The sequence below is a fragment of the Pteropus medius genome, unplaced genomic scaffold, assembly GCF_902729225.1.
Source record: "Pteropus medius unplaced genomic scaffold, Ma_sr-lr_union100, whole genome shotgun sequence".
NCBI lineage: Eukaryota > Metazoa > Chordata > Mammalia > Chiroptera > Pteropodidae > Pteropus > Pteropus medius.
The window spans coordinates 16797712-16825479 of NW_024347791.1; the positions used below are offsets into that span (position 1 = coordinate 16797712).

General features: G+C 36.2%; 2 protein-coding genes across 16 annotated transcripts in view; one reads left to right on the forward strand and one right to left on the reverse strand.

Annotated features, from left to right (window-relative positions):
- The first annotated feature begins 8 nt into the window (after nt 1-8).
- On the forward strand, nt 9-21129 carry FAM237B (family with sequence similarity 237 member B). Of its 3 annotated transcripts, XM_039878155.1 has the most exons (5): nt 9-429; nt 10015-10099; nt 10324-10370; nt 18469-18551; nt 19787-21129. In XM_039878155.1, the coding sequence occupies exons 2-5, from the start codon at nt 10023-10025 to the stop codon at nt 20207-20209; spliced, it is 630 nt and encodes a 209-aa protein (XP_039734089.1). In that variant the 5' UTR covers nt 9-429; nt 10015-10022; the 3' UTR covers nt 20210-21129. The 3 variants fall into 3 exon arrangements, with proteins under 3 accessions (XP_039734089.1, XP_039734090.1, XP_039734091.1); XM_039878156.1 differs by lacking the exons at nt 9-429; nt 10015-10099; nt 10324-10370 and adding an exon at nt 17495-18381; XM_039878157.1 differs by lacking the exons at nt 9-429; nt 10015-10099; nt 10324-10370 and adding an exon at nt 17495-18321.
- Nucleotides 21130-25071: 3942 nt separating this feature from the next.
- The window catches only part of CFAP69 (cilia and flagella associated protein 69), a 51617-nt gene continuing 48920 nt past the window's right edge, over nt 25072-27768 (reverse strand). For 5 of the 13 annotated variants that reach the window (XM_039878140.1, XM_039878144.1, XM_039878143.1 and 2 more), the window contains one exon: nt 26466-27403. In XM_039878140.1, coding sequence (XP_039734074.1) covers nt 27233-27403 — 171 coding nt within the window. In that variant the 3' untranslated portion in view covers nt 26466-27232. Of the gene's footprint in view, nt 27404-27768 lie in introns of all 13 variants that reach the window. The other 8 variants (XM_039878142.1, XM_039878148.1, XM_039878149.1 and 5 more) reach the window with 2 other exon arrangements.

Sequence of the window (27768 nt, forward strand, 5' to 3'; positions counted from 1 at the left end):
TAAGGCGCAGCACGGGGACAGGCGCATGTGCTGTACTGTGCGCCGTACGAGAAGATGCGAGGCACTCTATTTAGGGGAACGCAGCATAAAACTGTGAGAAATTGTCGAGAGGCACTGTAGCAAGGGACGGGTGGAAAGTGTGTGCCTCAGGAATTAACATTTTGAATGGGAACATTTTGAAATGAGCTTCCATGGAGGAATTTTTATGCTAATTGAGGAAACCGTAAGGTACCGCTGTCTACTCTATAAAGCGGAGTGGGAGAAGAAAAAAAAAAAAAGTCAAATCTAAATGCCTAAAAGACACGGAAATTCAGCAGAAAAAGAAAAGCTCGAGAAAGTTGTTAGTTCACTGACGAGCTGAGTGATCTCTAGCAAAAGCTTCCAGGAAACACTGAATTTAAAACTTGTGACACAATATTAGGATCTGAGGTCTGTAAGAATTGCATTGGATTCACTGGGAAAAGAAACTTGCAACTGTTTGTCAGACAGTAGCTTCTTGGAGTCGGGTAGAGAAGGGTCTTTATCCAGCTATCATTGAAGCTTACCTTTGTGAAAATTAGAAATTTCCTTTCCTCAGCCTGAGCAGGATCAGCCCGAGAGTGGCTGGACGGTAATCCGCCCCATTTACCTCCTCTCCCCATGCCCTCAGGCAGTGAAAAATGTACAAATGTACACAGCCATAGTAGGCGGCCCTGCACTACACTTCTAGTTTTATAGTCTTTCTTAACTACCAAGACTGTTAATTTCCAGAATCCTTTTTACACTTCTACCCCTCGTTTATGACAGCGATTATTTGGAAATGCACTATGTGAAAACTATCCCTCTGTCTTGATTCCTTTGCTGCTACTGAACCTCCCTCTTCCCCACCAGTCAATAAAGCTGTAATTGTCATTTAACTTATGATGATTGATTAATCAAGACATAAGATTTTCACTATGTAGATGTTTAGTTTAATCTTGATAACATTTGCTGCCATTTGGATTATCTTTATTAGGTCTTTTTATGTCAGAATTGTGTTAAGCCCAAGTTATTTTCTAAGGTGTATTTCTTATAAGTGAACACAAGCCCAAATCGTTTTCTTTCCCATAATATATACATGGGAAAATGATAATAGTAAATACAGTATAAATGAGAAATTGATATGAAAACATCTCAAAATATCAAGGAATATTATGTACTATATAACAAAGAAGAAAGCATAATATTATTGAACAAAATATGGTCAGAACCTGAAGTATTTATTACAGCTCTGGTTACCAGATAGCAAAGGAAACATGAAACTAGAAATTGTCGCCTTTAAAATGTCCCCTTTATAATGAGCATGAGGTGAAATGACCCAAAGTATTATCCAGACCTGATACAGAAGTCGTTATTGGAAGAAAATACTACTCCTTTTGTCATTGAGAAGACAGAAGGCCTTCTCGTAGTTGCTCAGAAGATTAAAATATAGGCAAACCATTAAACTTGGTGGCACTGAAGAATTTTGCATAATTGAAATGATGGTAATACGTGCGCCATTGACAAAACTTACAATTTGATTTCGATAATATTTGATTTCAAAAATACATAAATTAGAGTTAATGCTAATGAAAAACATTTTTAAATAAGCATTTTATTTTAGAATAAATTAAACGTTACAGAAAAGTTACAAAGGTAGCCCAAAGAGTTCCCATATACATTCTACTCAGCTTGCGCTAATGTTAACATATAACCATTTGTCAAATCTAGGAAGTTAATGTTGGTACAATACTATTAACTAAACTACAGACTTTACAGGATCCATCCCTGGACACAATATTACATTTAATCTAATAAACATTGTGTAATTATTTTAAGCATGAGATAAATATATAATTAAGAAATCTAAGTTTATGCTGTTATACTGTTTAATGTTGTCAGCAGACTAAAATGAAAATTGTCTAACTCGATTCTCTACATTGTAGATTATCTTAATCGATCTGTACCTTTTCACCTTCTCTTAATTAGATTCCCACTTTCTATCTATCCTGCTTTCGTTCTGCTTGTCCAAGAGGAGTCAACATAACCAGGGTAGAGGGTCTGTATGTGAAACTGCGAAGGTAGAATCTGTCATCAATTTCACACCACTCTCTCTCTGGTGTTCACTAATTTCCTGGAAGTGCCAGGGTCTTCCCCATTATACCAAAAACTCATTTCCCAGGACCTACAAGAGAACTCCTAATGTAATCTTTCTCCCTCGGCAGGAATCTTTAGTTTCCTTTTTTTTCTCTCCTGCCAAAACTTACCTAGCCCATACCTTGTTTCTTGAGTACATTACTAAGGCCATTCTGACTAATTAATTGTGTCGAGATGTTTCTAAGCATGTATTTTCAGTTTTTATCTCTAATTGTGGAATGAATAAGGGGTCCCAGATGTTCCATACTAAGTTCAAGCTTTAGTGTGGAAGATCTTTCATTGTGAGAAATATGTGGAAAGAGAGGTGGCTTCTTGGAATTCTTAGTATAACAGAACATCACAGCTTACATTGCCCTTATGCGATCCCTTCTGACCTTAATTATTTTATTGATTCTATAACCTGATTGTCATTAGGCTTCATTTACTTTCATACACACAAAATAATAATATAACCAAAATCTCTTATTCACTGTAATCCTTTATCCATAATGATCTCTAGAGGTGTTTTGTGCCCCTTAAACAACAGATTTGATCACTTCGCTGTATTCAAGGTCCTCTTATGGTCTTAGCATGACTGCTGTAGTTCTAGCCATCGTATTCGTGTTCCAGTTGGAAACATTTATGAAGTTGCTTTCGTGGAAGTTCTATTCTTATATCTTCCTGCCACTTCAATCTTTTTTTTTTTAATTGAAGAAATGATTTAAATTTTTTCTCATCTACCTTCCCTCCCTCCCCTCTGCAACTTCTGGTAACCACTAGTCCATTGTCCATGTCCATGAATCTCTATTTGTTTGTCCTGATTATTTGTTGCTTTTAGGTTTATATCCCACATACAAGTGATATCATGTGATTTTCTACTTTTTCTGTCTGGGTTATTTCGCTTAGTATGATTATTTCAAGGTCCATCCATGTTGTCGCAAATGGCAGTATTTCATCTCTTCTTATGGCTGAGTAATATTCCATTGTATATATGTACCACAGCTTCTTTAGCAAATCATCTATTGTGGGACACTTCAGTGTCTTCCATGTCCTGGCCTCTGTGAATAATGCTGCTATGAACACAGGTGTGCAAATAGCTTTTCAAATATAAGTTTTCAAGTCTTTGGGGTAAATACCCAGTAGAGAAATTGCTGGATTATATGGTAGATCAATTCTTAGTTTTTTGAGGAACCTCTATACTGTTTTCCATAGTGGCTGTACCAATTTGCAATCCCAGCAGTAGTGTATAAGGGTTTCTTTTTCTCCGCATCCTCTCCAACATTTATTATTAATTGTACTGTTGCTTATAGCTATTCTAACAGATGTGATGGTATCTCATTTGGTTTTGATTTGCATTTCCCTAATAGCTAGCGATGTTGAGCATCTTTTCATATATTTGTTGGCCATTTGTATGTCCTCTAGTAAGAAGTGTCTGTTCAGGTCCTCTGCCCATTTTTTGATTGGATCGTTTGTTTTTTGTTGTTGTTGTTATTGAGTCATATGAGTTCTTTGTACATTTTGGATATTAGGCCCTTATCGGAGGCGTTGTTTGCAAATATATTTTCCCATTCGGATGGTTGGTTCTTTACCTTCTTGATGGTTTCTTTTGCTGTGCAGAAGCTTTTTAGTTGTATGCACTCCCATTCATTTATTTTAGCTTTTATTTCCCTTGCCTTTGAGGTCAAATTCATAAAATTCTCTTTAAGTCCAAGGTCCTTGAGTTTCGTTCCTATGTTTTCTTCTATGCATTTTATTGTTTCAGGTCTTATATTCCGGTCCTTAATCCATTTTGATTTCATTTTGGTGTGTGGTGATAGACAATAGTTCGTTCGGTTTCATTCTTTTGCAGGCAGCTTTCCAGTTTTCTCAGTACTATTTATTAAAGAGGCTTTCCTTTCTCCACTGTATGTTTTTGGCGTTTTTGTCGAAAATCATTTGCCCATATAAACACGGGTTTATTTCTGGACTCTTGATTCTATTCCACTGGTCTATGTGCCTATTTTGCTGCCAATACCATGCCGTTTTGATTACTGTTGCTTTGTAGTACAATTTGAAGTCGGGCAGAGTGATGCCTCCAGCCTCATTCTTTTTTCTCAGGATGGCTTTGTCAATTCGGGGTCTTTTGTGATTCCATACAAATCTGGTGATTTTTTATCCCATTTCTTTAAAAAATGCTGATGAGATTTTGATGGGGATTGCATTAAATCTGTATAATGCTTTAGGTAATAAGGTCATTTTAACTATGTTGATTCTTCCAATTCAAGAACACAGAATATCTTTCCATTTCATCTTCTTCGATTTCTTTTAATAGGGTCTTATAGTTTTCATTATGTAGGTCCTTCACTTGTTTTGTTAGGTTTATTCCTAGGTATTTTATTCTTTTCGTTGCAATTGCAAATGGAATTATTTTTTCCACTGCTTTTTCTGACTTTAATAACTTTGTTATTAGAGTATAGGAACACTATGGATTTTTGAACCTTGATTTTGTATCCAGAGACTTTACTGTATTTGCTTATTGTTTCTAGTAGTGTTCTTGTGGAGTCTTTAGGATTTTCTATATAGAGAATCATGTCATCCACAAATAATGACAGTTTGACATCTTCATTTCTTATTCGGATGCCTTTTATGTCTTTTTCTTCCTGATTGCACTGGCTAGGACCTCCAATGTTATATTGAATAACAGTGGTGATAGTGGACAGCCTTGCCTTGTTCCTGATCTTAGAGGGAAGGTTTTTAGTTTTTCTCCATTAAGTATAATGTTGGCTTTTATTAGGTTAAGGTAATTTCCTTCTATACTGATTTTGTTAAGTGTTTTGATCATAAAGGGATGCTTGTTAAGTGTTTTAATCATAAATGGATCTTGTAGAAGGCTTTTTCTGCATCTATTGATATGATCATATGATTCTTATTTTTTAATTTTTTTATGTAGTGTATCACATTAATTGATTTGTGTATGTTGAACCATCTCTGTGCCTCTGGGATGAAGCCCACTTGATTGTGATGTATAATCTTTTAAATATGTTGCTATATTCAGTTCGCTAGTATCTTATTTAGGATTTTTGCATCTGTGTTCATGAAAGATATCGGTTTGTAGTTTTCTTTTTTTGTGTTATCCTTATCAGGTTTTGGTATCAGGGTAATATTGGCCTCATAAAATGATTGGGAAGTATTGCCTCCTCTTCGATTTTTTGGAAGAGTTTGAGGAAAATAGATATTAAATCTTCTTTAAATGTTCAGTGGAATTCACTGGTAAAGCCATCTGGTCCTGGACATTTACTTTTTGGTAGGTCTTTGATGATTGTTTCAATTTCCATATTGCTGATCGGTCTATTTAGATTTCCCAGTTCTTCTTGATTCAGTCTTGGAAGATTGTATTTTTCTAAGTACTGGTCCATTTCTTCTAGGTTATTATTATATTCTTTTCCATAGTATTCTTACATGATCCTTTGTATTTCTGCAATGTCAGTTATAATTTCCCTTCTTTCATCCCTGATTTTGTTTATTTGTGTCCTTTCTCTTTTTTCTTTCGTGAGTCTAGCTAGGGGTTTGTCAATTTTATTAACCTTTTCAAAGAACCAGCTCTTTGTTGCATTTATTTTTTCTGTTGGTTTTTTTTTGTTTTCAATTTCATTTATTTCTGCTCTAATTTTGACTTTAGGCTTCATTTGTTCTTCCTTTTCTATTTTTTAAATGAAGCATTAGGTTGTTTTTTGGGGCTCATTCTTGTTTTTGGAGGTAGGCCTGTAATGATATGAACTCTCCTTTTATGACCACTTTTGCTGTGTTCCAAAAGTTTTGATATGTTGTACTATCATTATCATTCATTTTTATGTATCTCTTGATCTCTCTTTTTATTTCTTCCCTGACCCAGTTATTCTTCAGTAGCATATTGTTTAATCTTCATGTATTTGTGGTTCTTCCCACTTTCTTTTTACAGTTAATCTCTAGTTTCAAAACATTATGATCAGAGAACATGGTTGGTATGATTTCAACCCTCTTATATTTGTCGAGGCTATCTCCGTGTCCCAGTATGTGGTCAATCCTTGAGAATGTTCCATGTGCACTAGAGAAGAATGTATAAACAGATGTTTTTTGGATGAAAGGCTCCATAAATGTCAATTATATCTAGTTGGTCTAATGTGTCATTTAAGGATGATGATATTTCCTTATTGATTTTCTGTTTGAATGATCTGTCCATATCTGACAGTGGGGTATTTAGGTCCCCTACTATGATAATGTTTTGGTCTGTTTCTCCCTTTACTTCTGTTAGTAATTGCTTTACATATTTTGGGGCTCTCTGATTGGGAACATAGATACTAATAAGTGTTATGTCTTCTTGGTGCATAATTCCCTTTATCTTTATGAGGTGTCCCTCAGTATCTTTCTTTACCATTTTGATTTCGAAGTCTATTTCATCCGATATTAGTACTGCTACTCACGCTTTTCTCTGAATGCATTTGCTTGAAATATCATTTTACACCCTTTCACTTTGAGTCTATATTTGTCTTTGGAACTGAGATGTGTCTGCCTGAGGCAGCATATGGTTGGGTTTTGTTTTTTGATCCAGTCTGCAACTCTGTGCCGTTTCATTGGTGTGTTCAGTCCACCAATTTAGGGTGATTATTGAAATATGAGATCTTATAGCCATTTTATCATTTGCTTTCTGGTATCTCGGTGTTTCCATTTCTTCCTTGTCCTTATGTTTCTGTTTTCTTTATTTTGGTTGGCTTTTGTGGATTTTCTCTTTGGCTCTTCTTGTTTTGTTATATACTTCAGTTCTGAATCTTCAGCGTGTGGTTACCATTACGAATATGTAGAGGATAGTTATATATATATATATATATATATATATATATATATATATATATATATATATATATATATATACACAGTCGTCCATTTTCTTCTGCACATGCCTTATCTCCATTCTCCTTTGCGAATTTGGATCTTTGAATCTTCCCCTTTTCAGTCATTGTTGTCTCTGTTTGTCCCTATGTATGCTGAACATTCATTACTATCTTGCTATAGCAAATCTCTTATTTTTAAGTTTATAATGCCCTGTTCCTAGTAAGGGTTGTACTCCTCTGCTTCTATTGGCCTGCTAGTCACATTACTTCTAATTATATATTTTTTCTTTGTCATTTTGTTTTAGATGAGCTGACCCCTTTCAGTATTTCTTGTAATGCAGGCCTTGTAGTGGAGAATTCCCTCAATTTTTGTTTGTCTGGAAAGGTCTTTATTTCTCCTTCATGTCTAAAGGGGAGCTTAGCTGGATACATTATCCTAGGCTGGTAGTGCCTTTCATTTAATAGTTTGAATATTTGATTCCACTCCTTTCTGGCCCATAAGTTTTGTGCTGAGAAGTCTGACGATATTCTAATGGGTTTTCCTTTATAGGTTACCATCTTCTTTTTCTTGGCTACCCTGAGAATTCTGTCTTTGTTATTGATTTTTGATAATTTTAATACAATGTGTCTTGGTGAAGGCTTTTTTGGATTGAGATAATTGGGTGTTTTTGTGACTTCTTTAATTCCAAGCTCCAGCTCATTCCTTAGATTTGGGAAATTCTTGTCCACTATTTGTCTGAAAATGTTTTCTAATCCCTGCTCCTTTTCCTCGCCTTCGATAATGTCAATTATTCTTATGTGTTCCTCTCCTGATGGTATCAGCTAGTTCTTGTATTTCTCTTTCATTATTTTTCATTCTTCAGTTTCTCTCTTCTTCTTTCTGATTTATTTCTAGATTTCTGTTTTCGATATCACCAACTCCTTCCTCCATTTGGTTGACTGTATGTCCTAAGCTTATTTCATTTTTCAACTCTTGCAGTGTGTTCTTTATCTCCAGAAGTTTTATTTAGTTCTTTTTGAGGGTTTCGATCTCCTTGCTAAAGAACTCATTCTGCTCATCTAGTTGTTTTTTCAATTCCTGAAATTATCGATATGAATCGTTTCAGATCTCACTGAGTTTTTTCAGAAGTACCATTCTGAATTCTCTGTGATTTAAGTCTCATATTTCTATGTCTGTAAGGTTATTTTCTGGAGAGTTTTCACTTTCTTTCTGAGATATCTCGTCACTTTGGTTGTTCATGGTATTTAATGGACTATTTCTCCACCTAGGCATTTATAGAAATATATTCTGATTTTTTTTTTTCCAGAAAGAAGATTTATTATATAACGGTCCCTAGCCTGTTGCAAAGAAGGTGTTTTTTTTTGGTTTTTAATAGGTTACTTCTATGCCTCTTGGATCTCTGCTTTAAATAAAGTCTTAATGATGTCTTTTTTTTTTTTCTTATAGATGTTTAATCATGCTCACTACCCTCAGTCTCAGTTCCTGTCAGTGTTAGCGATAGTTTTGGTAGCATTTGCTCAGATTCCCCTGGGGCTCCACGGTGTTCCATCTTGGAGGGAATGGGGGGAGGGGCCTTCTGCGTTGGGGGTGGGGACTGAGGTTCAGCCCCGGTTGTGCACCATGGCCTGTAAAAATCAGCTGTTGTTCCTCTGCAGTCCCATCCCACATCTCCGTTTTCTGCCCTGATAACCGAGCCCTGCTTCTGGTTGCATGGAACTCACAAATTCTCCCAGGCAGGGGTGTTCAGGGAAGTCACTGTCCATACTTGCTGCACCTTCTTCTTTCCCCCTTCTTCTTCAGGGAGCTCCGGGGGCTTCAAGAGGCAGCTTCTTTGTTTTTCCCAGTCCACCGCCTGACAGCTGGGGTTCTGACCTGTAGTAGCTCTTATGTTCACATCCCATGCTCAGACGTGCTGGTGTGCCATTTGGGTGTTTTTTGTTCAGTTTTAGATGTTCAGCTTATTGTTGTTTCAAGGGGAGAGATCCAGGGATGTCTGTCATTCCACCATATTTCTGACGTCACTCACCACTTCGATCTTGAAAAGATTTTTCTTTTTTAAGCTTGATACATTGCTATCTCTAACTATTTCACTATCTATTTCTCATCCTTTTTTATATTTCCTAATAGGTTCCTTTTTGCTCAGGTCTTAGACTCAGAATATACTCTCTGAATATTTGTTAATTAATTAATTTATTCCTAAGAAAGACGATAACTAGGCTGCTAACTTTTGTGACATATGAATCACCTGAAGTGGGCATAGAGTTATTCTCACTCATTAGCCTTATAATTTCCAAAAGTAACATCAAATATTCTTTTAGTTTTTTTGCTATTTAAAATATCGTAACCCTGAGAACGATTATAAATAGGGGTCTTATACTCTACAATTAAATCAAATTCTAGATAAAAGTTAGTGGATTGAACTAACAAGAGCTATATATTATTTAAGCTCTTCATCTAAGTTAAAATGTAGCATTTTCAAAGTGAGGGCCTCAGGTCATCTAATTGCTGTCCTGAAATAAGAGCTATGAAAAGAAAAAGAAAGTGGAATTATTGCCTTTTTTCCCCAAGGATTTGTGGTTCATTCATTCATTCATTCATATAACAATTACCATGTTCCTAATGTGTTCACACACTAGCTAGAACACTGCTAGAACACTGCTATGGGTTTTAGAATTACTAAGCAATAATTATCATAAAGTATTTCAAGAATAATGAAAGAAACAAATTTTAATATTTCTAATACCTGAATTCATACTGAGTGGAGAAAACTTATTCCCATAAAACATGATTTTGTTTTGCTCTTCATGTATCCTTTAATTTGATGCATGAAATTAGTTTTTAATTTGAAGGATATCATTGAAAAGTTACTTTCTTAGAAATATTTGTAGAAATTCTAAAATTAGTCGAATCACATTTTTAAGACCTCCCTTGTCAACCACTTGTACTAGAGGAATAAAAATATTTTAAGGTACTATTGTTATACTGTGAGTCATTAATTGTATTCCTCTTTATACTTTTTAAAATCACCTACAGGTATAAGAATGGCAGTGGAATTATCAGAAGGGCCTTTGATAATGATGCTTCCTGATTTTCCAAGAGTGCTCATACAGCAAGAAAAGTAGGTAACATATTCAGGATTCTCATGAACTAACTCATTTTCTTTGTTGCTCATTACTGTTCCTTCATAAAGAAATATCCATTTACAGTAAAATAGAATTCTTAGATAATTTCAATAATAATTCAAAATAAGGAAATGAATGTCTATATTAACATATTCATGTATATTTTAAGTCGTTATTATGACCACATTATAAATTAATCAGCTGAACTATTATTTTGTAGGAAGAGGTATTGGCAGACTACAGTCATGATGCCTCCCCACTGCAAAGGTAAGACAGTATGCTCTCCCAGGAGAAATCTTGGAGGCTCCTGCTCATCCAAATGAGCATAAGGAAAGGGATCAGACACCTCATACTTCCTGCTTGTTGGAAATGGAAGACTGGAGAGGTCCAAGAATTTTTGATAATTTCCTTTAAAAATCTCAATTTGGGTCTGGCATCCTACTTTAGTATGAAGCATACTCCATCTTGGTATATGAGCTATAACTTGTCATTCATATCCCGAGATATTCCCTTTTTGGGAAATATAAAATGTGGGACTGGAACTGAATTTGACTATAACATGAACACATTATTTTGTATTCTTTTTTGTTTCTCTGCATGATCCCAAACTCTTGTAGTTTCTCAGTTAATTAATAATTTAATTATGAGCTATTAGAGGTGGTGTTAATATGACTTTTTTCTCTTTACAACTTTTCCATTATAATAACTGATATTTATTTGGGGATGATATTTCTCACCTCTTTTATCCTTTTTTCCCTTCTGAAACATAAAGGAAATAATAATTCTTTAAGTAAACCTTAATGGGCTAATCTTGGACTGTGAAAACTGCTCTCCTGTATGCCATTAATTTCACATTTGGACTTCTCTTTATCGACTGTTGGAATTGTTTTTCCAATAGTTAGGAATGATTGCATCTCTTGATTAAAGAAATCATCTCTCACATGAAATTTCATCTTAGAAAAAAAAATCTTAATATTGTAATCTTGCCATATAAGACCTTTGACAGAAAATTCCGATAGATGAAAGGTAGTTTCTTTTTATCAAAGAAAGATGGTATCTTACTAGCTGATGAACACTCTTTTTCTTAAAAGAAAATGAAATCTATGATGTATGGAAATTACAGTTCACAGAGAAGAAAAACCAATAACTATATCAATTTTGTATTACTTCCATCTAAGATATTAAAATGTTGCAAGAAGAAAGGAAGGATTTCTTATTAAACATTACTGTAAGGCTAGATATAAAAGGCTATACCAGAATTAGTACATAAAATTGAGCAATCTTGACTCATTTTATTTATGTGGGCACATAGGAATTACCACTGAGTCAAAGCTGTGATCCACCCAGCACCAAATTTTACTATAACAGAAGCCTAAGTTTATTTAGAAAAAAAACCCCAAACTGCTATGCTAGTGCTACTCATAATGTCTGAGAATTTCAGGTAGAATTGTTGTGTGGGTGGAACTGGAAAGTTGAGTTCATTGAATAATTTTGTTCCATCACATTCTGTAGTTCTTAAATATAACCAACTTCACCTCATGTTTGTTCGTTTGTTTGTTTGCTTATTTGCAGGTGGGGCATGAAATTTTTATTTTCTATTAAGATTCATTTTATATGGGTCATTTATGTATGTATGTATGTATGTATGTATGTTTAATTTTAAAAAATTTTGGTGACATTGGTTAACGAAATCCAGTAAGTTTCAGCTTTATATTTTAACAGTAAGTCATGTATATATTTACACTGTATATATTTACACTGTATGTTCACCTCCCATACTTGGATTTTTTTTCATAGTTGACTCTTTTTACCCCATCTACCTGCCTCCTCCCCACTTCCCTCTGGTACTTCATGTCTTTTTAAATAGGGCCATGATTGGTCAAGGTGAATTACAACTATCTTTTTTTCATGGTATGTTTGGTGATGAGCATGACTGTGGTAATTTAGTACCATGTCAATTCAGTTGGAATTATTATTTCCAGAATTTCCTTCCCTTTAGTAGTTTCAATTTAGAGTTAGCTGTTGAGAAATTCGCATGAGATTTGGAAGGGAGAAGCAGCAGCCATTATTCTTGGAATGTTGGTACAGAGTCCCAGGCATTGCTCAACACATGCTTGTGCACTTCACATGCATGAGTACATGTGTTAGAGTGCATGTGCGTGTGTGTAAATGCATTTGTGTGTATGTGATTACTGACATTCTGGCTCACTTTGTTCACATGGAGTAGCATGCAAGCCCATAGCTTCTCTAGCTCCCATGAAACCTCCTCCTTCAGCTTTTTCAATTCTTGAATCAGTAGCATGTGTAGCAAAGATGTTCAAAGAAACCAACTTTTTCTGCAGGTGGCCTGCATCCTTGGGGGTTGACATAATGAGTGACCAGCATAGGTTCCATTTTGTCTTTGTGGAAGAAAAGAGTGTCCTTGCTTTACCCAGCTGTCCAGCTTTTCTTTCTGATTCTCTGACCTGCTGACTTAACAATGACTTCAGGCCCACCACCATACACAGAGCCAACAGCTTTCCACAAACATCCTCACAGAACTGTTTATGGTTCCCTGTTATTGGCTTTTCTCTACTCTGACTATTCACATTCAGAACTTTGTTTCCTCAGCTTCTCTCACAATTGTGTAAGTTCTAATACTGTAAAAAATGCCTTATTCCATACTATTCTTAGTTTTCTGTTTCCCTAATTGAACCTTATTGATATAATGACTATTTATAGAAAGGATTGTAAGTTACCCTTAGTTATTCTTCAGTGGGAGATCTCAAAAATCCCTCGGTAAAAGATATTCCTTGGACATGGCAAAGAAGGAGAAGATGTGTGTTTATGTTGGAAGGAGAAGCCGGGTAGAGTATAGCATAGCCTACACCAAGGAATGCCAAAGAATCTTAAATATAGCAAGGAAATTAAGAAGGGAATCCAGAAGTCTACCTTCTATATACTTATATTCTCAATGGAGTAAAATTAAAAAGAGAGCTAACTCTCAAAATATGTTCTTCTTTACATGTATTTAAAATCCTTTAATAACAATTCAATCTGTACTCTCTTGTCTGCTTTTAAATAATCATAATCACCATTCTTTTTGTAACTGTCCCCTTCAGGAAGCTGGTCCATCATTATGGACCCTCAAACTTTCCTTTGGCTTCTCTACCCTTAAATTTTCCGTGGTGTTGCCTGGCCTACAGTAATCTCCAATTAGTCATACTTCTATTTTTATTGGCTGTGTTTTTGATCATGTCCAATCCATTTTGGGTCTCCTAAATGGTATAGATAACCCACCAAAAAATTAGATGGAGGGGGCTGAAGGTACTATGTTATTCCGTGATTCTAGCTAAAAATTAACAATAAGGTATAGGTTCGAAAACATATTTCCTCTAACCTCAAAAGATCTAAGCATCAAGTTGTTCTCTATCTTGTACCCACCTGAGTTTAGAGAAACACAATAATTGTAGTCTACAAAGCAGTGCCAGAAAGCTTTTAGAATTCAAGGATCACCCCTAAATTTAAGAATATAGATCCCAATCACCCCTAAGAAAACCCTTTGCATATAATAGGGAAACCTCAAGATAAAGCATACTATTCTTATTAGTGTAATAGAGATAAATTTATTAATTGTGGGAAAAAGTCCTAATTACTAATTTGTGAATTTCATAGCCTCTTTCTTTTCATTGAACATCCACCTACAATTAATACAAAGGATTCTTTCTTTCTGGCCGCTTGGGGCTATCATTTGGTCTCTAATATTTAAGTATAGGTCTAAAAAATTAAACAAATAAACAAATGAAACAAGAAAGGCTACATGGATCTACCTAATAAAAAACTACAGAAGAAAGAGAAAGTAGAGAGAAAAGGCATATTGGAACACTGTCAGAGAAGTTTGAGGGGCAGAGAGCTCAGGGTGGAGAGGAGTTAGAGTTTCTGGGAATAGCTATGGTGTTGGAGAAAATTAAGAGGAATGATGATGGGCTGAGAAGGTTTTAAAGATGTGCTGTTTATTAAGAAAGCACTCTTCCCTCTCAGTTTGGCATTTCCAGTCAGAGAGATCTACAATACTTTAAATTACTTTGTGATCACAGAATGTGTATCTCGTCTGGGTCATGTAATACCAGATGACCTAATCTAACCAGAATAGAGGTTATATTCATATATATTAGTTTTCCTTTTGACTTTAGCAGAACTGTTCTTCTTTATGCCTGGCATATTTTTCTGTTGCTAGACCTTGTACTTTAGTATTTTGCATTCTTCTTCCTTCTTTCTGTGTTTCCTGGTGTACAGTCTTCTCTTGCTCCTGCACCATGGACCAGCACAAAAGGTGTATAAAGGGAGCTGCATCTCTCAGAGTACAGAGCTTCACTTCCCAGAATCCTGATTGATGCATTCTATTTTCAACCCTTACAGTTTAAAAAAGATTTAGCAGTAAAGTGTGGCTTGAAGAGATCTAGGGTCTTTGCAAAATACCATTTACAATATCAAAGATGCAACCTAGTATCACTTAATAAACTAAGAAACATGAAGACGTGACTCATTTTGGAGAGAAAAGACAATCAATAGAAATCAATCTGAAGATGCCCCAGATGTTGCAATTAGCAGACAAAGATTTAAAGCAATTATTCTAAACATATTCAAGGATATAAAAGAAAATATGTATATCATAAATGAAATACAGGAAATCTAGCAGAGAAATAGAAACTATAAAAAAGAAACAAATGCAAATTCCAGACAAAACTACATCAACTCAGAATTCCACATCCAGTGAAAATGATCATCCAAAAGTGATGGTGAAATAAAATACATTTGCAGATAAAGAAAAAAATAAGAATATGTTGTCAGTGGACATGCATTGCTGTTGTGGTGCGAATGATTCTGAGACCCACGGAGCCAATTGAGATTAATTATGAGCCTTTATTAGCAGGCCAGCGACTGACTCTCTACCACGCAGGGTTAGAGGAGATCAGCCCCGAGCTTCCCGAGCAGGCTGCTTATAAAGTTTTTTTACTACATCTTTGAATGAACAGATTACAAGAAGCAGAAGTTAGTCGTTAACTCTTTGTACACAGATAAATGCATTCAGGGGAACTCCCAGCAAACAGAGCCTAATAGACAGTTTTATCATCTTTTCCTTGGCATGTTGCGCTTCTCCCTGGGATATCACCTCCCTGTAACTGAGTTACTGCTCTCCCTAGGGGAAGGCGCCTGGAGATACCTCTTCCCTGAAACTGGAGAATTTCCACTTTTACACTACAACATATAAGAAATTTTCCAGGCTAAAGAATGTTTATAATGTATGTAGTTGTAATGCATTTGATAACTACAGCAAAAAGGATGGGAGGGTGAGTAAAATGGACTCATACTTTGCAAGATTTCTACATTTTTCATGAGATGATTCCATATTAATCCTAAGTAGCCTAAGAGAAGATATCCTTAAGGATATCTATTGTGGACCTTAAATAAACCACTAAAAAAATAATACAAAGAGAGATAATGAGGATCCTGGAATACATGATGTTTATACACTTTCTATGTTTTAGCTAAAGATAAAGATAAACTTTCATTTCTTGTTTTTCTTAAAAAATGATGACAAATTATTTTGTACTAATGGCACATTTTGGCAGGAGTGGAGATTAATGATCTTTTTTTCAGCTTCTCTCCTGAACTTTTTCTTTTTCTTCTGTTTCAGAGACAGTATTTTGTTCATTATTGTCTCCTGTGTTCCTGAAAAAAACAATAATGCCTTCTTTCCCTTCAATTAGTCAGCAGTCAAGGAGTGCTTGTTTTCTCTGCAGGGTACTTATTTGTTTCAACTTCATTTCCTGCTCTCTTTCCCCCAAGGTCATTGAATCACACTTTGATAAATACATTGTCATTAAAGTTTACTAGAGGCAATTGCAATGATAGATGTTTTAAATTAATGTCCTTCATTATGAGTCAGAAAGTCAATGAATTAAAAAATAATTCTTTTTGTAGATATTCACCATTATTCAGTCGACATGTTCCTGCTGTGTGTAGTGCTCTTCCAAATTCTATGACATATGATGATGGCAGTGTTTCCTGGAGAAACATGCTATATAAAAGAGAAATAGGATAAACACAAGTATTGCAGAACTGCAACTAAGTAACTGCAAGGTAGGAAGCATGGGGACAAATAAATAAGCCACTGTCCTGACTAAAACAGGAAATCTTCGCAGGGAGCACTGGAGTTTTGAGAGACCTGGGTTTGTCTTGTGGAAAGCTGACAAAACTTCCTAAATGCAGGATACAAAGTACAAATCAGCTAAAAATATTTATCGAGTGCCCATTGTTTTATATGTTAGTCACTAGAAAAACATGAAATATAGTATTTTTATAAATACGGAAGATCACGTTCTCACAGAAAAAAAACACAACATATGTAGTAGTAGATGCTAAATATAAGTAGAAATAGATGCCAAGTAATGTAGTGAAAATGAACACCTAATTGCAGAAGTAAGGCTAAGATAAGTGGAAGGGGCTTTGAAGTGGGGTCAGGGACTAAAGCGACAGAAAGGGAGAATGGTTTATGATATAACTCAGAGATTAAGTCTGGAGACAATGCGAATATGATGGGAATAGGATGATCATGACAAGATAGCGATAAATATATTGCTTCTGGTGAAGATGATTTTAAAAAATTATTGTGTGTATATCATATTTTCTTTTTTTAAAATTAAATTTATTGGGATGAATTTGGTTAATAACATTATATAAATTTCAAGTGTAAAATTCTATAATACATCATCTGTATTTTGCATTGTGTGCTCACCGTCCATAGTCTAGTCTCCTTCCATCACAATATATTTGACCCCCTTTACCCTCTTCATCCTCCCCTCACCCCTTTCCCCTCTATCACCATACTGTTGTCTATGTCTCTGAATTTGTTGTTTTGCTAGTTCATTTGTTGCTTTGTGTTTTATATCTCACATATGAATGAAATCATATAGTTCTTGTCCTTTTCCATCTGACTTATTTCACTTAGCATGATGTTCTCAATGTCCATCCATGTTGTTACAAACGGCAGCATTTCATTACTTTTTATGTCTGGGTAGTAGTCCACCGTATATGTGTACCACATCTTCTTTTTCCAATCATCAGTTGAAGGACACTTGGGTTGTTTCCGTGTCTTGGCTATTGTGAATAATACCACAGTGAACATAGGGGTATATATATCTTTATGCATAAATGTTTTCAAATTTTCGAGGTAGATGTCCCGAAGAGGAATTGCTGGGTCATATGATAGCTCTATTCTTAAGTTTTTGAGGACTCTCCATACTGTTTTTCATAGGGACTGCACCAATTTACATTCCCACTAGCAGTGTAGGAGGGTTCCCTTTACTCAAATCCTTTCCAATACTTGTTATTTCTCATCTTACTAATAGAAGCCATTCTAACAGGTACGAGGTGGTATCTCATTGTGGCAAAAAGAAGATGCAATGGTGAAACTCAAAAGCACACAATACATTTTAAAATATCCATGATAGATTCATGTTGAAGTTTAGATTTAATAGTTGGTCAAGTTAACCAATCCATCTAATTTAACATTATATCCCAACCAAACCCTGTCCTCGCTAAGCAAATATGTTTTCCAACCTATGCATTATTTTATTAAAATTATCTTAAAGGAACTACCAAGAAAACAAAAATGCAAACAGCTAAATGAGAGAAGATATTCGCAAACGATACCTTCAATAAGGCGCTAATAGTCAAAAATATATGAAGAACTCATACAACTCAACACATTTTGGAAGTTTTTCTCTGGCTGTAATAGGGCATGGAGGCTGGCTAGGTAGAGAGAGGAGATAGCTTCGGTATGTAGACCACTGCGGTAATCTTCTCAAGGAGGGAAAGGAATAAAGTGAGAAGGGAGAGGAGACCCTGAGCTGCTGAGATTTCAAGAAACTCGGAGGGGGGCGAGAGAGGGAGGAGCAGTGTGGGGCAGGGGTGCGGGTCTGGGAGGTGGGGGCGCGGGTTTGGGACTGGGACCGTAAGCAAAGTGAGGGCGGGGACTCGGGAGCGCGGCCACCTACTCTCTGCTCCTTCACCGTCCCTAGAAAAAGAGCGCGGCTCGGGCTGCGGAGCTGACTTGGAAGCCCCGCGGCGGCCGCAGCAGAGCCCACAGCGCCTCCCTCGGAGATCCAGAGCCTCCCAGCCAAGCGCGCGGCGCCGCCGAGACCGTTCAGCTAGCTGGGCGAGCTCAGGGAGCCGGGTGTGCGCTCTCAGCGGGTCGCGCGCGGAGCGCGCTTCCCGCCTTTCGCCCAACCCGGGCGTGAGTTCGTTTGGGCAGCGCATGAGAGCGGGGAGGGCCAAGGGTGTTCCTGAACCCTCGCTGAGAGCTCTTGTCCCTCCCTGACAGGAGCAGCCCGCAGGAGCAGACCGAGGGAGCGCAGCGAAAGCAGGACACCGCGCCAGGACACGCGCCTCGGCCGCGTACCAAAGGTACTCCATTCCCACGCGCATTCCCTCTTCTGCATCTAGGTGACCCGACTCCGGGAGTGTCACCTGAAAGTCGTGGGGTAAAAAAATTCTCCCATCCTACTCAGTCCCTCCCTTTTAGATCTCCATAAAGTGGCCACTGCCAGTTTGGGGACTCTGCACAATTTTTGAGGTGTGAAACGACCTGAATAACCTAAATTTCAGTTAGTTTCTTTTGATGTGTCCCTTTATCTTAACTTTGGGGGAGGAGGGAGGTAGCGGACGGCGGTATGTGGGAAGGAGGCGAGTCCTCTCTTCCAGACCTGTCTTCACCACTCAATTCCTCCATCCTGGCTGTCAAGCTTGTGTCAGGGACATTTCCAAGCCTGGAATAGTAGCTCTGTGGCAATTCAAAGCCAGTTTCAGTCCTTAACTTCCACCTATGTACTTTAGGCCGATTTACTGAGCGATGCGTTTGTAGGGAAACTTGTGCAAAGAGCCATTAGGAAATCCATGATTTTGCTGAATGTCATTGGCCTAGCACCATGTCACATTAGCTTTATTGTCTTTGTGCTGCTTCATGTACATATGTTAATGTCCGTCCAGCTCCTGAACCTGAGAGAAGCCAGGGATCTCTCCTGGGCATCAGTGCATATAAGTGTTTTTTAATGAATAAAAATGAAAGTATCAATAACTTTGAAACTTTAAATGGTGCTTGAGCATCCAACACCATTTGAGTTAATAGACTGGTAACATCTCAATTGAACAAAAACTCAAAACCTTTTTCTTGTGGTTACACATATATAATGGGCTGCATTTGGACCCATTTACTTGAACTGTGTTGTGATAGGAGTCTTGGCTGAAGACATAGGAGACCTGAGAACTTTCTGAACCATATACTGAAGATTTTTCTAATCTGTAAAGGGAGAAGGTTAGAGCACATGCTTTTTAAGGTTTCTTTCAGCTCTAAAGGTCTATGATGAAATGAATCTATTGCATCTTCATAAACATGTGTTGGATTTCAGTGGCTCCTGAAGACTGTTTATTAGAATGTTGGAAAACAAGTTGTAATTTTAATATCCTTTCAAAGGAAGGTCTGAAAGTCGGCAACTTAGAGAAAAACCAACTAACACATAGTAGGCAAATTTAGCTGGATCAAAAACAAATACATATTTATTTTTTAGGTTTAAAGATTGTTGAGTAATTGAATGATTTTCTCCTTAAGTTAAAAATATATCCCCCCCCTTTTTTTTGTATAGAATATGGGTTTTGCCATAAGAAGATGGTTTTGCCTACCACTGGGGTGCATGATGCTGATCAATCTGATTAATGCCGATTTTGAATTTCAAAAGGGAGTGCTTGCCAGTGTGAGCCCAGGGATTATGGAAGACATTGATCTCCAGTGCTGGAACGTGTGCTCTTTGACATTGATAGATCTCAAGGAACTTAAGATAGAGCACAATGTGGATGCTTTCTGGAATTTCATGTTGTTCTTGCAAAAATCCCAGCGGCCCAGACATTATAATGTCTTCTTAAACATAGCTCAGGATTTCTGGGACATGTATGTGGACTGCTTGCTGTCAAGATCTCATGGAATGGGCAGAAGACAGGTGATGCCTCCCAAGTACAATTTTCCACAGAGAATAACAGGAAGTAGTTTAAATGTATACTTTAGAGAATAGTAGTTTAGTTTTCTTAAAAATTCAATATTTAATCCTTTTTATTTTTCAAGTTTATCCAACAAGCTAGGAAACTTATCATATTTTTTCCTAACATGATTGGCTTATTTTTACTGATTTCATGTTATTTAGAAACCACAGGAGCTCTAATGTACAAACACTTGATTCTATATGGTCTTGGAATATAGTACATTTTGGTAGAGCATTAAAATTATCTTATTTTTTTTTCCCATGAAAAGTTCATGAGAAAGCCATTTAACACTGTAATCATATTACATTTGTTGAATAAATTTTAAACATTGGACATTTAGGCTTTTGAAATTAATTTCTTCAATAGAGTTGTTTAAAAGGAGGGAATCTCAAGTAAGTATTAAGTTTCTCTTGTAAAGGGCTGAATTTTACAAAATGTGAATTTTACATTTAAAGGAGAACATGGAAAATATCTCAAGCAAGATGACACCAACCTGAGTTTAACTCTGTCCGTATTTATGAGGTCAAATATTTCCTGTAGTATTTATCAAAATTGTTATTTCTAATTCTTTAATATCGACAAAGCTTGTATTTTTGTTGATGTGTAATTGCCTTATAGCTATTGAATGATTTTCCATCTTTTCAGATAATTTTTAATAGCTATTTATTTTAAAGCCATCTTTGTAAGCATCTTTATTTTAAAGAAAATGGCACCTAAAATGCAAATGCAACATATTTTTTTAATACAACAGTTAATGGAGTAAAATTGTAACCAATTTTATAAAGTAACTTATACATAATATTCACTTTAAAAGTGTGCCAAAACTAATGGCAGTATTGTTATAAAAAGTAATTTTAATTTTGATGTGCATGTACTGTGGTTTCTGATATGTGCATTTCATCACTGAGCCATCTTATATATTAAAGTATTGTTCTATGCATTAAGGACTAAATTTTTTTGTGTTCTCATTTTTATTGTTTTTATTTTTTAAAAGGAATAAAAATTGAAAATTCAGTAAGATACTTCATTTTAGTAGTTTGACAGAATTTTTGTCTTTAGGTGTTAGCTTATTTTTTTATATTTTTTATTTATAGCTCACATCTTATTCCAAAAAGGATATGAAGATTTAAAGAAATATACCAAACAATAGGATAAGATGAAGTAGATGAAGAAATTGATGATGGGAAATGAAGACAGGAAACTAATATGCAGTTTTAGTTTAGATTAATACACTAAAATGCATGTCATAAAAAAACTTTATCTTTAATAAAGAGTAGCTGTAAATTTGGTCCGAGTTTTCTACTTCTCAAGGTGAAGAAGGACTCATGACCAGTTTCAAGATTCACAAAACTGATATAAAAAATGACATTTGTTTGGGAGAAGCCCAGCTTTTCCAAGGACTAAGAGTCAACAGAAATCTGTCCTATAGGGTTTCATAGTGGCTACCATGGTGTACAGCACTATGTTTTCAAGTATCTTGACAATGATAGATTCCCTTCAATGCAGGCTAATGCCAACACACTTGAACTCAATTAAATATAAACAATTTTAAAAGCAGCAAAAGTAATTCTGAAGAAGTATGCAATTGATGGTTTGACTTGATCCAAGGATAAACTTTGAATCAAACGGGTGGGTGCTTACATTCTCTGAGTATGGACCACTTTGAAATTCTGATGAAACTATAGACTCTTTACCAGGTGTTGTATATACATACACACATTCATCATTTTGTGTATAATTTTGGAGTTGGGGGGGGGCCTCCATGAAAACCAGGTTAAGAATCTCCAATGATAAAGAATGAATAGGCTGCATAGCTTTCAGGCGTATTTTACAAATATTTAATATAACAGTTTTGTATAATAACCAGTTAATAATAATATGTTTTTAAGTCTAATAAATTCCTAAATTGAAAATATTTTATCCTGCCAATTAAAAATGGATCCCTAAGCTCAGAAAATCAACTGGTTCAAGAGTAGGGCTTATGTTCTCTTGACCAGACAAATATCCAAGATGTCGAATTCATTTCCTGAAGGTAGAGGCAGAGGGTCATGATTTTTTTTTTTTTTTGGAAAACAGCTCTTTTACAACTTGTGGGCAAATGACTGAAGGTCAAAAGTTCAATGCCATAAAGCAAGACCACGTAATTTTACCTAAAAAATTGTCCAACCAGTTGTATAAATTATGAACTTTTCAGTGTTAATATAATTATTAGCCTTCCAAAACAGGTTAATTACAAATGGTTCCCTAGTGCTAATTGAATTTATATGCTACATTGAATTATTAAAAAATATTAAAAATAAGAACATTTGCCAAAAAAGACATTCCAATTTTAGAGTAGTTCATCTTAAGTCTTTTTGATGGTACTTAGATATCATGTTCTGTTAAAATTCTCCTAAGTTTTTGGCCCAAATCATGTCATTTGTATATAAATTTTTTTTTATCATTCATTCATTCACTCAACAAAAATTCATTGGGCTTGGAGGTACACTACTGAACAATCCAGATACAATTCTTGACTCACAGAGCTGTCATTGTAGTAGGACAAAAGTACAGTAGGAAATATAACTAATTCAAAAGTGGTTTTATATCAAAATATAAATTAAAAAGAGAAATGGTGCCCAAAATGGGGTTGAGTAGGGAACGATATGTATTCTTTTACCCTATTCAAAATCATTTGACTAGGTTAGTCAGAAGATCATTAAAAACAAAGCAAAAAACTCACTAATTCTTGCAGTGGCATTATGGAAAAGACTCCATCTATTTTTCAGCTTTGGGTTTATGCTGAGCTCCTATAGCTTAACTCATAACCAGTTATTTTCCTGAGAGCTTGCTTAACTGAGGAGAAAAAATAAGGCAGCAAAACACCTAACATTGCTTACAAAATAGTTCTTCATAAAGTGATACAATGGACAATAATTGAGTATCTACGCCTAAAGTTCCTCTGCTCTTCCTATACAAATTTTTTTTTTACTTTAAATGTTTTATTTTAGAATAGTTTTAAGTTACAGAAAAGTTGCAAGGATAGTGCAGAGTTCTTGTATACTCCTCACCCATTTTTTCCTATTGTTTACATCTTATATTGGTATGGTACATTTGTCCTAACTAATGAACAAATACTATTACATTATAAACTAAACTTCATACTATATTTGGATCTCACTAGTTCTTCCCTAATGTCCTTTTTCTCTTTCAGGATCCGATCTAGGACACCACATTACATTGAGTTGTCTCCTTAGGCTCTAAGAAGATGTTTTTGATGACCTTAACAATTTTGAGTATGTTTAGTTATATTGCAGAATGTCCCTCAATTTTGGCTTGTTTATCTCATGGTTAGACTTGGGGTTGTAGGGTTTTTTTATAAAGTAATATTCTTAACACTTTATATCAAGGGTACATGCTATCGACATGACTTAATACTGATGCTATTTAATCTTGGCTAAGCAGTGTTTACCAGGTTTCTTTGCTGTAAAATTACTTTCCCCTCTCTTTCTATACTGTATTCTTTGGAAGTAAGTCATTACGCATAACCAACACTTAAGGAAATGAGGAGTTAGGTTCCATCACCTTGAGGAGAGAATATCTATATAATTTACCTGGAATTCTTTGTATGGGAGATTTGTCTCTCCTCCCTCCTTCTTCTTCTCCCCCCCCCCCATCATTTATTTATATTAGTATGGACTGGTGGACAATTATTTATACTTTGAGTTTTAATCCAATATTACATTGTTTATTTTGTTAACTCAAATTGTTCCAGCTTTGGCCATTGGGAGCCCTATAAGATGCTCCAGATGCATCTTGTATGTTTCTGCCCCATCCCCCATTTCTCCAAAGAGCCCTGGTTTCTTTCATTGGAGAATATTATTAGAAATCAAGATCTGAGCACTGGGTCTATCTATAGAATTTTGACCTGGTAGTACCAGGACAGTTTCCAGATGTCAGAGGCTGCTTTTCTCTTTCTCAGAAAGCATCCTTGACTATAAACTAAATAAAAGCAATTATGAAACATGAATGCTAAAGAAACTCATGTAAACTTAGGCTCTGTTGGCAGAAAGAGTGTAAAAATGAGAGGGACTAGTTTCATTATACTACCCTCCATGGGTCCTGTTATACCTGGAAATCCTTGTTTGGTTCAGCTGGTCACAGTATAGAGAAATATTAACAAATTGTATCATTTCACAAGAGGCTAGCCAGGTTCATAAAGTCTGGAAGGAGTAAATAAGAATGATTAGAGAAACTGTCTATTTGACCTGAAAAAATTTAAGGTGAACATCATAGTTTTTTTTTTTCCTGAGATACAAAATGTACCTTGTGTTCCAGAAGACAGACTGAGGACTAGAGAGCATCAAAGCCACTTTCATCTATGCCCACTAGACTCCATCATTTTTATTCTTTTGCCTTTCTTTTCATTTAGTTTTTAGCACAAGTTTCAGTTTGAGAGCTTGAAATTTTGCCTCTACTGACTCATGGAAGGAAACATACTGTCCACCTCTCTGTCAGGCTGGATAGGCTAGGCAGTACATCCCATAGGGCTCAGGAGTGTGGAATAACAGAATGTGAAGAAGCAGTGACATTGTGAGACACACTGATTCACTCACTCCCTGCCTTGTGGCTGGAACTGTAATATACAAACTTTGGTGCAGTCTGTCTATCAAGTACCAGTGCCTGGATTAAGCAACATAACTATTCTCTACCCACCTACATTTCTTCAGCTGTTAAATGGCTGCTAGGTAATAACCTGCCCTATTTTACCTTTTCTCCTCTTGATGAGTAAGATTCATATGGCAGGGGCAAGGTCCACAGACATCACAGAGTACTTTGCTTGTGGCCAGTCCTAATCAATCTGGAGCTAAGTTGTATTACATACGAAAAATGACACTGAACCAAGTGATATCAATTCTGTTTTCATACATGCTTTATTAATGTAATAGTATTTATACCTCATCATTTTAGAGGAAGTATATCGCTGTTATGAAGTAAATATATTTGAACTACTTTAACATGTCTGGGTTTAGCATTACCTGCATAGTATTTTGTTGGCTGAATCTTCCGTTTGAGCTCAAGACTTTGCTGCAGCTGCAGAGTTCAAGGGAAAGCTGCCAGGAGCTGAAGCCACCATCACACTTATTCAATAATTAACTTATTGAGGTATGGGTTACAATAATGAATGAGATATGGTTTCTACCTTGTCCTTAGGGAGCTTATAGTCTACAGAATGGGGCAAAGATTTATTGTTCTTAACTATGGACACTGCATCTTGATTCTCTGAGATATACCTGAGGTGTATGTGGTGCTTTTTGTATGGGCATCTCACCGTTGCATGTTTCTACTCACATCCATTCTTGTGTCTCAGTAATTCCCTTTTACGTGGAATCTTTGTGCTTAGGGCTTTCCATGAAGTAGAACAAATTATGCCTTCTAATATCTTGTCACGGGTGGTAGTAATAGAGAAAAGGATTCACGAAGGACAAAGCTCACTAATAAGGTGCTGCATACTACCTACTCCTCTGGGCCACAATGAGAATGGGCGGCCACAATGAGAATGGGCAGCAGGGCCAGGGTGAGAGAGAGACTGCTGGCCAAAGGTGAACTGGCAACTCATTCTAATTAGAATAACAACAGCTGCAATTTCTCCCTTCATTGCAGATGTTACTGTCCTCACAGACAAGGATAATGGAAAATTCTTGGAGGAATGTGAGTTGGAAGAGGAGAAGGAGGAAGGAGGAAGTAGTAGGTGGGCCCAGTGGGGTGATGGAACCCTCTCTTATGTGATAAGAAAAGTGGGTTATATGCACGTCCACCCAACTCTGCATTCAGGGGTATCATGCTGGTAGCTTGAAACCGGTCATAGTGCAGTACAAATTGGCAAACACTACAAATGAAGGCTTTTTCTCCTTGAAGAGCCAGTTGTTATATGTTTACTAGCACACTGCTGAGTGTGCTCTATGGGGCTTAGAATCTAGATAAATTCTAGTATATTTTTTCTGTCTAAGAAAACAGGTTCTTTTCTCTCCCAGCATTGATATAAACTCAACTTTGTGGTTTCCTGGGTGGATGAGGGAATTGATGGGGATGCAGAGAGGCTATGGAAAGTACGTTATAGTGGCATGCAGGGAACCGACAGTACTCTATATCCAGCATTAAGCCATCTACCTCCTATTCTTTGGCAAGTTACCGCCACCACCAAAGGAGGAAAAACACTTCCCCTACTCTCCTTTTCTCTTCCCCATTAAAGACGAGGAATAGCATAGAGATTCCTTTGCATGTTTATATATTAAAAGTAAAACCATCTATATTTTTATTTATTTTTATTGCTTAGCTCATGACTAACATTTGCTTTTTATAACACAGATAACTTATTGTACTTTGACCAACGTATTTGTTGCTAATGTTTTTGCTGCCCAGAATTTATATATACTCATGACAACAATATCCTGAGTTCCCACTCCATCCATATACTTTGGATGGGGTTGGTCTGCTTCTGACTCTGGGAGTAGACAGCACTCAGATCTGGCCAAAATCATGGTCATTGGCTAAGGAATGGGCAAGTAGCCAGTGAGGGGTCCCAAGATGCAGAGGCAGTTGCAGGACTGTTGAGAGAGAGGCATGCACTCTTCTCTACTGAATATCTCCCAGAATATAATCCAGGAGCTTCTAGGGTAGGGGGAAGATCTTACTCACAGAGTTTTGGTCCCTAGATCCAACAAAGCCTGTAGTCTTAATTACCTCTAGACTTGATAGGATAGCTACAGAGCTGTAAAACTTTTTTGGGGGTAGGGAGGGGCTTAAATTAGTTCACATACAACCAAAAGTCTTAACTGATAAAATACGTTTTACAATTTTGGTTGAGAGAATTAGTAATCTTTCCATAGAAATTAATGACAACTCTCCTGATACTATATGTTGATATTTTCAGTAAAAATAAACTATATGTGCTTATTTTTATAGTATTTTACTAAAATATTTATCCTAAAATATTTGCTTTAGATTTGTATATAAAGATATATTTAACTAAAAATCTATAAGCAGAATTTATCTCAAAAAGTCTCTAGAGCATTTTATGTAAGAACATTCTTCTTTGGCTCATCAACAATTTTCACTGTTTTCACCCTTTGTAAGGCTCCTCCTCGAATAGGCAGTTTTTTAAGAGCAATATCTGTATCAGCCAGAGGTCCTCCCACTAATCGGGCAGGAGTGCTTTCCAGCGTTACTACCCGACCAGAGGGCACCTAAAAAAGCAAAAGGTAAGTATCTCAGAGTCCATTTATAAAGTTTTTCAATAAGAGAAAAACCTATGTATCTTTCAGCTTACTTTGGAAAAAGATACAAAACATACATATAAGTAACTACGAGGCAGCATGGCATGATGGAAAGTAAAGGGCTTGGGAGCCAGGGAAATGGGTTTGGTTCTACTTCTACTTTTAGTGCTTATCAGCTTGCAATCAGGGCCAAATTATGTCTAGAAGAAGACACCAGGAACACTAGAATCTGGCATGGACCTATTTGCCAGGCAGCAGAGACACTGTACATTTTTTTTTGCCAAAGAGGTGTAGAGGTATATTCTAACTAGTGTTTGTAGCAGTTTCTTGAGAAT